Source organism: Perca flavescens, chromosome 19 (genome assembly GCF_004354835.1).
Source record: "Perca flavescens isolate YP-PL-M2 chromosome 19, PFLA_1.0, whole genome shotgun sequence".
Lineage (NCBI taxonomy): Eukaryota > Metazoa > Chordata > Actinopteri > Perciformes > Percidae > Perca > Perca flavescens.
The window spans coordinates 30,209,345-30,222,696 of record NC_041349.1 but is presented as its reverse complement, the minus strand read 5'-3'; the positions used below and the strand labels follow the sequence as shown (position 1 = coordinate 30,222,696).

Sequence of the window (13,352 nt, the reverse complement as noted above, 5' to 3'; positions counted from 1 at the left end):
TAAAATACTAAGAAGGAAAATAGCAGCTGTCGCCGTGGTCATGCTGAACCCTGCTGCTTCCTGCTACGTCCATCCATGCTCTGCTGGGCCACGTTACATCCTGTAACGCCCTGCAGCTCCCTGATATGACATGAATTACTACGACTACCATGTGACTATTATTGCCACTGTTCATCATATCCCCAACCGGCCCGTCAGACACCGCCTACCAAGAGCCTGGGTCTGTCCGAGGTTTCTTCCCAAGAGGGAGTTTTTCAGTCATCGATATTATGATCTTGTATGTAAAGTAAGGATAATTAAGTAATAATATGGGTATTAAATCTAAATTTAAATCCTGCAGCAGGTCCTGTGGTACTTCCTTGAGATGAGTTGAAGCCCCTGGACTTAGTGAAACATTCTCTACTTTGTTTGTGTCAGATTTCCATACAAGAGGGGCAGTGAAATCATCCAGATCAAACTCTTCAGCACTGTGTCCTTCCTCTACCTGCGCTCTATACTGGGCTGCAGCCAGGACTGCATTTCCCAGGTCACTGTCAACCGGGCGGGGACTCACGTTGTGGCATTTTGCCCCTCCCCCTGTACTGGCATCACGGAGCTGGTCACCTGGAACCTGGAGACAGAGGACCACAAACACATCACTCGCTGCCCCGCAGTACTGACCAAAGGTTTGTTTTTTACAGGGGCTCAAAGTGGGGTGGTGCAGATACCCAGAGGGGGTTTAGGGGTTTCCAGGAATACTGACCAGATTGACTAATAACCCAGTTAGGAATGCAGATATGAGGAAAATATGTGATAACCGCCATAACGATGTTACTTGGGATAAATAAACAGATATTAAAGTGTACTCAGTTCTGCATTTCTGCTGCTTTCATTATTCGGCTAAAATACAACAATTTGCTTGTTGAATTTAAACCAAATGAAAGATAATCCTTTCCAACATTCTTTTATTCAAATTGAATATAAAATGCATCACTAAAAATAATGAGTTACATTTTAAAGTGCAGTTTTCTACTGTGTTTTTCGCCATATATTTTGCAATGTGTGCAATGACGATTAAAAAAAAACGATATATTGTGCAGCTCTAAACCAAAAAGCATTTGTCCAGTCATAGCTTAGCAACAGTGAATAGGCATGGAAAAATGGCCCACATGGAGCCCTATTAAGGGCAATACTCAATATTCAAAGAGTTGTGTGTTTTTTATTGTCTGTCCAAAAGCATAAGAGCAGAAGTGTAAAGAATGGATTTAGAGGTTGGTTTTGGCTTCATGCTCCACTGAGCAACTCCCCTAGGAAAGAATGGGGCTCCGCCTCAAACACTGTATCCAGTTGTTATTATACATCCATGGTTTAAATAGGTACATTAATTCAGGAAGTAATTTTAGGGGGCGTGTCGTGTAGTAAAGTGTGCGTGTTGCCGTGTTAGCTCTGACATTTTCCTTTCCCTTTCAGGCCTGTGTTTCGATCTGCGCTTCTGCCTGGGGGTCTGCAGTGGAGAGAAGTACCTTCGCCTGTGGGATCTGACCTCCAGGATCAGGGACCGGGCTCTTACCTATAACATCTATAAGCTCAGGAGCGAAGGCACAGAGGAGGTCGTCCCTATGGGGAAAACCCAGAGGTAGGTACTGAGATGTAGTCACTTTGTACTTTCATCTCATGGTGCTTCTGATCCAGAAAAGGCAGATATTAGTCAATATCATTAACATTTGTTATAGTGGTTGTTTGATTCAGTTTTTATCCATGAGATGAACAGATTTATTCAACACACCAGTAACGTCATAACTTTTCTAATGAACCTACTGTAGGTCATTCTACGTGGACAGCAACTAACGATTACAATCTAATACCATGTTACAAATTACATGGGGCCAGCAAATTGAAATGCAATAGGTAAATAAAGTTTCTTACTAAACTTAACCCAACATTTACTTTCGTGCGGCATGTTATTGTGTAGTATGACGCCAACTTGGCAAGTCTGTGTGTGTCTTTCTGACTTCTTGTTCCTAATTTTAAGGGACATTTGTGTGAATTTTCCTAGTCAGGAACTCATTTTTCGATTATTCTGACACCAAGTGAATGCAACAATAAAACTTCCTTTGCTGGGATTGGCTGACCCTAAATCTAAACACACCCAACTTTAAGCACAGCCAACCCACTGACCAATCAGATTATATGAGAGAGATGACATGGACAAAAATACTGATTTACAATAAATGGATTAGAGCCAAGTTTAGTTTTTTTTTTAAGTAGGCTACTTTAATAATTATCTTGATAATTATGTCACAGATAGAATACATGTGTTTTGCACAACCATGTGTCCACTCTGGGTTTTAAACAGTACTTCAAAGTGCTCATATTATGCTTTTTGGCTTTTCCCCTTTCCTTTATTTTTTTATATATCTTTTTTGTGCATGTTATAGGTTTATAAAGGGAAAAAGCCCAAAGTCCCCCCCAAAGGGACTTACCATCTCCAACAGAAAACACTGTTTACAAACTGCTCCAAACAGCTCTATTGTAGTCCAGCCTTTACTTCAGAGACAAACGTGGTCACTTTGTAACACCTTATAATGCTCGCCTAGCTGCTAGCATGGCACGCCCTCATACTCTGCTTCTGACTGGCGAGCTCAACACACAGTGTGAAAAGAGGAGCTGCAGCAATGTGCAGTACAACAAAAATATGGTGTTTTTTGAAAATTAAATCATGTAAACCTATTCTGATATAACCTCTAAATACAGTTATGAACCTGAAAATGAGCATAATATGAGCACATAAAAAAAAAAAAAAACTCCAATAACAGACTAGTGAATGGTGATTATAATCGCATATTAATTGCACTCTGTTGTGCACACTGTTAATTAACTCACTAAATCAAGGCAAGATCTCAGTCTGGTAGACCTGGTCAGGTATTTATTTATTTGGACTATCTGTACTTTTCTTATGCTATGACAGCAGGAGGGCTGGTTAATATATCGGTATTATATCGACATCGATATATGAGGCTAGATATCGGCTTAAACTTTGGATATCGTAATATCCCGTAAGTATTGTCTTTTCCTGGTTTTAAAGGCTGTATTACAGTAACATTATGTCATTTTCTTAACTAACCAGACTAACTAGCTGTTCTATTATTTGCCTTTACCCTCTTAGTCATTGTATCCACATTATTGGTTATTGTTAATGTTTTGTGAAAGCCCCAATAGTCAACCCTACAATATCGCTGCAATATCGCCATCAATGTTTTTGGTCAAAAATATCATGATATTTGATTTTCTCCATATCGCCCAGCTCTAGACAGCATTTTTTTTTTTTTTTTACAATTTTTTGGGGCATTTTTCAACCTTTATTTCGATAGGACAGCAGAAGACACAAAAGGGGAAAGAGAGAGGGGGAATGACATGCAGCAAAGGGCCGAAGGTCGGAGTCGAACCCGGGCCCGCTGCGTTTTTTGAAAAAAAAATCAAAATATACAATGCCTCTATTTAGTTCTACAGTTTGCAGTGTGTCCCACAATATATTTCAAAAAACATATTGATTTTAAAATGCAGAAGTACTACACAAGTTAACAGTTTTCTATTTCTAATTCTTAATAATAATAGGTTATGTTCCCACTGCAATGGAAGCATGATAAGACTTCATTTGATGAGTTAAATCATGACGTCATGCTGTTGTTATTTCAAAGAGATGCAGGCCATATTTCAATATTATTCCAGGACCCAAGACTGAATCATTTGTCCATTAATTCAATGAATTGTGTCTGTCCCAAAACTGACACCAAACTTACTGTGTGTGCTTGGTTTTAGTGGGGAATTAGAATTGTGTGTCATCTTATTAACATTTGGCAGTCTTGTCCACCCTGAGGAGAATAGATTATGGGGCAAACACTGAGCACTTCCCATCAAAACTGACACTTCATCATCCTCCTTTGATGGAGTCTGGCTCCGTCTGCTGGCAGGTATGCTGTGTGCCGCTCCATCAGAGCTGGGACAGTATATGTGTGGAACTTGACCAGACGGCGTTTCGCCTGCCGACCTGTCAGAGCGGAGCACGGCCTCTACAGCAGCACTGATGTGGTGCTCGCCCATGACTTCAAACTTTACATCTTTACAGACAGAAGCAGAAACAGCAGCGTAGACGCCGCTTCATGTCCATTCCAGGTCAGACTCTCCATGATGTCCTTTTGATATTTTCGTCTGCTCATTTTGAGTTTAGTTTTTGGTCTACACTGTATACTTGTGTACTCAGATTTATCCTCAATTATGTCCAGACTGCACTCCTTTAAGTTCATGTTTTCTCTTTGTTGTGGACTACTTAGTATAGTAACTTACTTACTATATCCACAATTCCGGTATTGCTCCGTTGCCACTGAAACTTTCGCCGGATTTAACTCTTTTCGGCATTTTAAACTCTGGTGGATTTGTGAGGACTATGGTTAACTACTCCTCAGATCTCTGCAGGGTAAATCCAGACAGCTAGCTAGACTATCTGTCCAATCTAAGTTTTCTGTTGCACGACTAAAACATCTTTTGAACGTACTCATGTTCCACCAAAACAAGTTCCTTCCTGAGGCTATTTTGCAGAGGCACCGTGGCTCTGCCCGGTGCTTAGCGCCGCCCAAGACGATTGTGATTGGTTTGAAGGTCTGAGCGAGACTATGAACTACTGAACTAAACATTCCTGCTGTCATTATAACCTTTCTGTCATGTCTGACCTCCCAGACTCTTCTGGTGTATGATTTGATAAAGCGGAGCTATGTGAGGAGACAGACTGGGATCACAGTTTATTCCTGTCCTCAGCACGAGTACCGTGTTCTGGGGAATGGACGGACTCTTCTTGGCCTATCAGAGACCAGGTGAGAGTGAATATGTGAAATACATGGAGTATGAGAAGTCTGCAATGATAGGGATACTTCACACCACATAAGATTAAGAAAAGAAACTGAGCTCCAAATGAATTGATGGGTTCCACGTATGACAAGCAGTTATTTAATTTGAGGCTACCCTATGATCCAGACACTCTACATGTCTGTATTCCTTTTACAGTTTTCATTGAAATGCAAATCATGTTCACATGAATTGAACTGAATTAAAAATCAAAGTAATCAAACAAGGTAATAAAGTTGTTCTTACTTTGTATCTATCATATTGAACTGCAAAAAGCAATTTCAGCAGAACCCCAGTTTATTTCCTGTCTGATGTGTGTCGTTGCAGAGACCGTCTGATCCTTTGGGATCTAGACTCTGGCTCTATCAAACATGAGATCAAGCTCTCCCACAGAGAATCGCTCCTGTGCAGCTGCCCAGTCCAAGACCTGCAGCCCAATGTGACCCCACGTAGAGAGAAAACATGTGAGCTGCCTGATCCTCCCGCTGTAAACACATATTTGTCATCATCATCTTTTCCATGATGATCTGACTTTTCAACATTTACATTTTACTGTGTGCGTGTGTGTGTGTGTGTGTGTGTGTGTGTGTGTGTGTGTGTGTGTGTGTGTGTGTGTGTGTGTGTGTAGCTGATGCACAAATCCAAACCAATTTACATAGTGTAATATCAGTATTAACATCAGTTCCTAGATCACTTTAATAGCAAGCAGTTAGGTCTGTGATAATTTTCCTTCCACTTGTAAGTTGGAGCCAGCTGAGGAGACTAAAATGTTTGTTGGAGAGTATAGGAGTAGAGTAGGTGTAATCTTTTCCAGAAAAGAGTTTATTTACATGACACTCTGTGGTAAAGATAGATTTTAGTTAGTTTAGGTAGATTTTAATATTTACACTAACCTAATCTTAATTCTTTTCTTACCTATAAATCCAAATTCCATCCTTGACTGTCTTCTTAAAGCCACTTTGTGTAGGATTTTATGCTACATTTCAAAGTATTTTGATGTCCTGAGTATTAGGAGAAACATGAGACCATCCTGATAAATAATGGTGCCCTAAAGACCCTCTCTAGCGGTAAAATATACCTGCTTCGATGATACCACTTGTCTGGATAGGCCTGTAGTTACCTCCACCAAAGAGGTCATGTTTTTGGCTGTTTTTCTTTTTGTTTGTTTGGGAAAAACTACTGGCTCGAGTTTTTGACTTGGTGGAAGGGTGTAACATGGGCCAAGGAAGTACTCCTTACATTTCCGAGTGGATCCAAATCACGGGGCGGATCCACAAATTATTTTTCACTTTCGTTAGCATTTGCAAGATAGGGCATTTGTGCTGCTTTCATGTGGCGTTGGAATAATCTGAAAAATGTGTTCCCGACTGGGAAAAGTCACGGAATTGCCCCCTCAAGTCGGAACATTAGCTGCAAATAGGGCATGCCTTGAAGGAGGTCGGAACTCTCCGAGTGTCTTTCTAGTTTAAGTTTTCTTGCATTGCTACAGTGATGCCATGGGACATCCGAACAGAGAGCCAGTCCGCAAAGAAAAGGAGGCTGGAGAGAGAGGCACAGAGGGAGAGAGAGGCGAAAAGCAGGTTGGAGAGAGAGAAATACAACTTGATAGACCAGTACCTTCTCAGTGGCGATGAACAGGTACACAGCAAAAAAGCAATGCACTGTACAAGGGCAGGATAAGCCATCCAAATCTACATTTTTGTCTGCAATGTTTAAGGCACTGTGTATTTTGTACACAAGGAGTTTTAAATTGTTTCAGGTCTTTTTTATTTTATATAATATCAGCACTGTGGGCAAAACAATGTTACTGTTTCACTACATTGTCAGTAGTTGTTGCATCACTGACCTCTACATTCCACACCTTTATTTTGTAGGTGGTGGTGTGCTCTTATTTTGCTCACCACCTCAATGTCTTCAGCGTGGTTTCGCAGGAACACCTGCACAGCCTGGGGGAGAAAACATCACTGCTGAGCCTCCACACTGCAGCTATTACCTACACTGGCAGTCACCTGGTGCTGACCAGCTACAACCATGAGCACAGGACGCCCCACATCACCCTGTGGGACCTGCACACAGGAGCGGTGGGTTCCCACCGCTTGTACTAAGCTCTTAAATGTTCCGTGTTAAGTTTATTTAAAGCTTTTAAACAATTATTTGGCAATTTGTGATTGCTTTGTGGCAGGGGCGGAGCAAGACATAAACTCAGCCCAAACCTAGCGGGCGTCCATTTATGGCCGCTACTTGCACTATTTTTCAAGAAATTTGATAATAGAATGCCTAAAAATCTGTACATCATTTGAGAAAAACATGATAGACAACATCCTGTTAGGTATCGAATTGTTCTCCAACTGTGTTCATCGTTCTGAAACCTAAACACAACAAATGTTGAGGATGACTCACTTCACTCCAGCCACCTAAAAAGAGGCAAAAACTGTCTGATGTTACTAGTTTAAAGTTACATAATATACAGTACCAGTCAAACCAGATACACTTTCCCATTCACTTGAATGAGAAAGTGTGTCCAAACTTTGGACTGGTGCTGTAGGTAGGGTAGGAATTTGGTGTAAACAGCATTACTAATCTTGAAATGAAGGCGATATTACCGAAGTAACAGAACTTTTGCTCCATTGACTTTGCGGTCCAGTCAGAGAGACTGAGGGGAAATGACACAAGGTCGAAGTTATTTTAAAAACCTAAAACATTCAGGGCTGGAGCCCCAGACCCCCTCCTTTGATTTTATATTGCCCTCATGTTATGCTTTGTATATATTCTTGTAGGTGAGGAAAAGACTGCGGAATGAAGCTGGAGTTTGCTGCGTAGATATCACAGACAACGCAGAAAGAGTTGTCTTTGGGGTCAGAGGAAGCAACAAGTAAATGTTTTCAGATTTCTTGAGTGACATGACCACGTGTACTGTATATTCATTCACCACTTTAACACTGTACCATTGTTACGCAGATGAACACTGATAAGACTAAACCTCGGACCACTGACATCTAACTTAAAACACTCAGCCAGACAATTATGAGTTGTTTTCGCCAAAACCAGTGCCTCAAACACTGTTGAAAAACGTAATGTTGAAAATGTCAATAAGGCTGGGGACGGTCTTGCTTGCCAATTTAATATCTGAACAAACGTCAAAACTGTAGGATTTTCATTCTACACCATGAAAAAGTAAAAACCATATTAACTCAAGGTCCACTTACTAGCTTTTTCTGGAGCATTTGACTACTTCTTACAGTCTTCCTCAATGACAACTTAGCTATCTTCGAAACAAGTAAGCAAACTCCACTCGCCAATGAAGTAAAGCTTCTTGCTTCCATGAGCTTATACCATACACATAGTAAGCTGTAGTAATTTGGTTAACTGATTATTATATATATTCTTACATTTTAAATCTTGACGGTGTGTTTATCCTGTGTTCGTCCTGTGTCAAAAAATATTTTTTTTACAATAGTTATGTAGTGCATATTCATTAATACATTTGCATTCGATCAACCTATGACCTACTACTTTGGAGAACAAGAGAGGGGTGAGGGCTCCCTACTGGGTTTATTCAGCCCTGCTGTCAGCCTTCACTTTCTGTAACTTTTCGCACCACAGTCAAAACACCTACAGTTGTCTGACATGCTAATAATGCTAACCATGCTGCCATTGGGTTCCGCTAGCATTTTGCTCGCAAGACAAATCCCATAGTGAATTCTGTACTAAGTTTTAAATGTGTGGATGAAAACATGCTATCACATTTTGAATGAGTAGTGTTATGCATGTTTGCTTTGACAGACTGAAGGTGTGGGACCCCTTCAAGAGAATTTATAGGAGCATCTGTGGCTATGGGAACCTCATGATAGAATACTCCAGTAAGCTTCACGTGACAGAGGGAGGAACCAGAGCCATCCTGCTGTCAGGTAGGTAGTCTTGCATTGCCAGACCTATTTCCACAGCGCTGTGCAGTAAAGTCTGGCTGCACCACAGATACATTCTGGGATAGGAAGAAAAAAAAATGGGTTGTTTGCATTTCTTTAAACCAATTACAATCGTCTTGGGCGGCGCTAAGCTCTGGACGCAGCGACGGTGTCTCTGCAAAATGGTCTCAGGAAGGAAATTTGAAAACGCCACATAAAATATTAAATGAAGTTAACTGTTCACACAATTCAGTAACGTGACCTATATAAATTAGCTGATACATGGTTAAACCTCATTTGCTCTTCCCAGTGTATCGCCGTGTGTACTTCGTCCACAGCAATCCCACCAATTGGTCCCAAAACATAAAAACATTCTTTGTAAATCTTTACAATCATTCCCCGAAAGAACCGAGCAGTTTCTTCAAAACTTGACATTTTCGGCAAGTACCAGTCAACTGCAAGTTTGTTGTTGTTTCCCAAAATGAACAGATTTTTAGAAAGGCCACATGCAGGTGGCGGCAGATGTCAGTCAATTATCCTGGAAATGTGCTTTCGTTGATCCAGTTATTATTCAATGTATTCATTCAACTTTATTCATAGTGTCAAATCACAAAAGAAGTTATCTCAGGACACATGAGTCTAGAGCCGACATTCCCCCATGAGCAACTGGGGCAAGAAAAAACTCCCCTATAAAAGCTCCTATAAAGGAATGGAAGGATTTATTAGGGCTTCAGTCTCATGACTGTGTGTGTGTATGTGTGTGTGTGTGTGTGTGTGTGTGTGTGTGTGTGTGTGTGTGTGTGTGTGTGTGTGTGTGTGTGTGTGTGTGTGTGTGTGTGTGTGTGTGTGTGTGTGTGTGTGTGTGTGTGTGTGCTCAAGACTCTTTCACCTTAAGGTGCCATATTACAGCATGTTTTCACACTTTCAAGTAAGTGAAATCGGTGCAGTCCCAGGTACAAAAGGGTTGGATTAAAGGAGGCTGACATTCATTTTGATTTAATCAAGCTGCCTACAGTCTATTTATGTGCTATGATGATTTATTATTTTTGACAGTGTTTAACACGCAAAGAGCTTTATCCACACTCCTGATCATGTCACTAGAATCTGTTCAATTCAATTCATTCTTAACCCTCCTGTTGTCCTCGGGTCAAATTTAACCCCTTTTTCAAAAAATGTGAATTTAAAAAAAAATAAAAAAATTAAATTAATCAAAATTAATCAAAATTAAAATGTTTCAGTTCACTACTTTCATTGAATTTGGGTGTTTCATTAAATTTTATAGCATTTGGAAAAAAAAGACAAAAAAGCTCTGAAAAAATCAACAAAGACATTGACAAAGTGACAAAACAAATTGGAAAAAAGTGACAAAAACGTCAGGAAAAGTCACAAAAATAGATACAAATATTTGATTTGAAATTTTGACCCAGAAAAACAAAAAGTTGCTTGTTCGACGGGAAGACAACACAAGGGTTAATTGCCTCTATATAAAGTTATTTAATAGTTGCTGGCAGAGTCCGCCACTCCCACACCGAATTCAAATTGTGATTATTTGCTCTTTTTATTTTTTTTTACCAATATTGCAATTGTGATTATCTTCCATTAGGTTAAAATCCAGGCCTGTATTTGTGGTCTTAATAGTTTCAAACAAGATACAAATGTACCAACCATAATTAAAAATGAATCAACCAGACAGTCAGATTTCCAATCATTCAATCAATACATTTAGGTATATATAGCTAATATCACTAATCACAAATTGTGATACATTAGTGGTATACTGAACATATTTGTCCAGTGATGGTGATAATTACAAACTGCTGCAGCTCTAGTGTAGCTGGTTAAGCTAACCTTAGTGTTAGCTTCACAGACAAACTGCTTCACAGCTCTGAATCTAGGAGGTCCCAATTCAAAAATCATAATTTTAAGCTAATTACCTTAAAAGCTTAAAGGTAATTTTAAGCTAATTACCTTAAAAGCTTAAAGGTAATTTTAAGCTAATTACCTTAAAAGCTTGAAGGTGGTTATATGCCAATTTTCAGTTACACACGGCAACCTCTGGGTTAGCTGCTAATGTCTGAAATTGCTGTCTGAAATTGATGTGACTCAATCGTTTGTCTGCCACCACTCTGTTGGTATTTTTGAACCGCAAAAGCCCACGGTCTGTTTTTCTAAAAATCAAAGTGGCATGTCTTCTTCAAGTAAACCATTTGGGGCCAAGTGTAATACACACTGCACAGAGAATATTTTCAAACTACTTTCAAATATAGCTCAACAGTGTCGTTCCGGTAGTAAATCCATTCATTTTCTCCATAAGGATTTCGATTATCAGCCATAATTGTCTACACCATCCAAGGTAGACTGACCACAAGCTACAAGATTGTGAAATGAAGGTTTATGCCCCTGTAGAAGCTACAAGTCTGTATGAAATAAAACACGTTTTAAGAAAAACGTGTTTTATTCGCGATTTCATGGAAACGTACAACACTGCCCACAATTCTAACCCCTATTTTCCACCAGGCGCATCTGCTCTGCGTTCTGGATGCGCCCTGACCCCCGTTCAAGTCAATGTTTGATATTCCACCAGCCGCGCCAGAAGCACGTCTGAAGTGGCTCTTGGCCTCGCTCCACTAAAGATACTCGCCAGATGTATTTTCCCGCGAGCCGTGGGCTGTTTGGACAGCCGGCAGCAAGTTAAAAAGCAAGAACATCCAGTCAATTTACCAAAAGACCCTCCCAATATCGTATATGTCTCCTCTACAACACCATAGATGTGATGATGCGATGAGAGATTCATTTTGGAGGTGGAAAAACAGGAGTGCCTGGAGTGGAAGGTAGATACTAGCTTATTAAACACGTGATTGTTCTGTAAAGTACTCGTAGAGACAATATAATCTGCGAGTTGGCATGGCCGCGGGAACGTATTTTGAGTTGGGGGTGCTGACAAATGTTTGAGAGTGACATTTTCAGCCAAAGTCAACCACCACACACCACACTGCATCCATCACAACGCTCCACAAGCAGAAAAACCAAAACAAGAATGAAATCCAAAAGCCAAGACAGGGCAAAACTAGGAACGGGTAGCGCAGGATATACTGTAGGCACAAAGCTACAATGGTACCCAATAGGCGAGTTGGGCTTACCATGGAAATGTTTACCAAACCCACAAACAGTTATAGCAAGCTGCTACCATTGAAGTCTATAATCACTTCTGTACACAGTTAGAACCCAACTATGCACATAACTACCTGTTTTACTGTCATATCATACACAGCAGAATGACTCCATGTGCAACTGTGACTTTTTATGTTGCTATGATATTCCAGGACAGCTGAGCTTGTGGGACCTGGAGGCGGGCAGCGTCCTGTCTGTGCTCTCCCTGGATGCACATGTCCGCTGTATGAAGCTGCTTCTTGGGTGCCAGACTTCTGTCCTGCTCGGCCTCAGCCACAGCCCTGCCCTCATCAGTGTCAGGTTAACATCCAGTACTGTCAGCTCAGCAACTCAAGTCTCCCAACACGGAGACCTGTTTGGAGAGTCCAGCAGCAGCGAGGAAGAGGATGGGAACTCGTGAAAATTCAGGGTTGTACAGCTCTTTCTTCGTAATGATTGTGTATAGGAAAAGGTCTTTTTGCGCCAGTGGATGTCATATGACTTGCAGCCATGCCCTTGCCAACTTTCTATCTCATCTAGAACACTGCTATTCAGGCACCATAAATACATTAGCGGGACTTGACTGTTGGTGAGGTAAGAAAGGGAGAGTGGGAATGGTTGTTAACAAAGGGATGGTGGGAAATGTTATCACGTCAGTTCCTTCAATTTGTGCATTAAACAGTGTAAAAAGAATATGTATGATGAGGGGGGGAGGCAGTCTAAGGCAGTGTCCACATTTAGGATACACATTTAGGAGCCTTAGGGTAGAAGCTCCTTTCTGAGCCTCTCAGTGCTGGCCTGGTGTAACCGGTACCTTTTTCCTAACCTCAACAGATAGAAAAGACTGTTACCCAGGTCATTTGGACATGTAATAATTCTCTTAGCATTATTCTTGCAGCGCCTGGTGTAAGTATCCCTTAGGCAGGGTAGGGCACTGCCTATTGCATGTTCAGCCGAGTTTCAGTACCAGGAGTAGAAATTCCTCAGAATTTGAGGGGATACCTGGAATTTCCTCAGACGTTTAAAGGAGAATTCCGGTCGATTTCAACCCGTAGCTCTGTTGTTTGTAAATCAGGAGTACTGTCAGTAGCGAGAAAAATGAAAACAAACGGTGCCGCCTACACCGAGTTATCCTCCTGCTAGATTTTGCACCCAACAGTCTTAAACAAGGCTTAAACAGGGCAAGTTTTAAACGTGTTTTTAGCCTCTAAACGTGTTCGAAATGCCATTACTAGTGCTTAGCCATGTGCAGTTATTCCTTACGAGTGAACACAGCGAATTTGACTGCAGTAGATGAGACAGAAAGGCATAAAAGTTGTGTTAATCCTTACCTCTGTTTATGTACTGCTTTCCGGTCAAGTCCTCAACAATCGAGTGCCAATCTCATACAATCCAATAATCCAAAATGTATTTTATCCA

General features: G+C 40.8%; 1 protein-coding gene across 3 annotated transcripts in view; it reads left to right on the top strand.

Annotated features, from left to right (window-relative positions):
* LOC114573893 (uncharacterized) overlaps positions 1-12,995 on the top strand; it is a 38,619-nt gene extending 25,624 nt beyond the window's left edge. For 2 of the 3 annotated variants that reach the window (XM_028606106.1, XM_028606104.1), the window contains 10 exons: positions 418-665; positions 1,450-1,615; positions 3,951-4,152; positions 4,714-4,847; positions 5,206-5,342; positions 6,368-6,516; positions 6,753-6,959; positions 7,656-7,750; positions 8,662-8,786; positions 12,107-12,995. In XM_028606106.1, the coding sequence (XP_028461907.1) occupies positions 418-665; positions 1,450-1,615; positions 3,951-4,152; positions 4,714-4,847; positions 5,206-5,342; positions 6,368-6,516; positions 6,753-6,959; positions 7,656-7,750; positions 8,662-8,786; positions 12,107-12,354 (1,711 nt within the window). In that variant the 3' untranslated portion in view covers positions 12,355-12,995. The remainder of the gene's footprint in view (positions 1-417; positions 666-1,449; positions 1,616-3,950; positions 4,153-4,713; positions 4,848-5,205; positions 5,343-6,367; positions 6,517-6,752; positions 6,960-7,655; positions 7,751-8,661; positions 8,787-12,106) is intronic. The other variant, XM_028606105.1, reaches the window with a different exon arrangement.
* Positions 12,996-13,352: the final 357 nt, after the last annotated feature.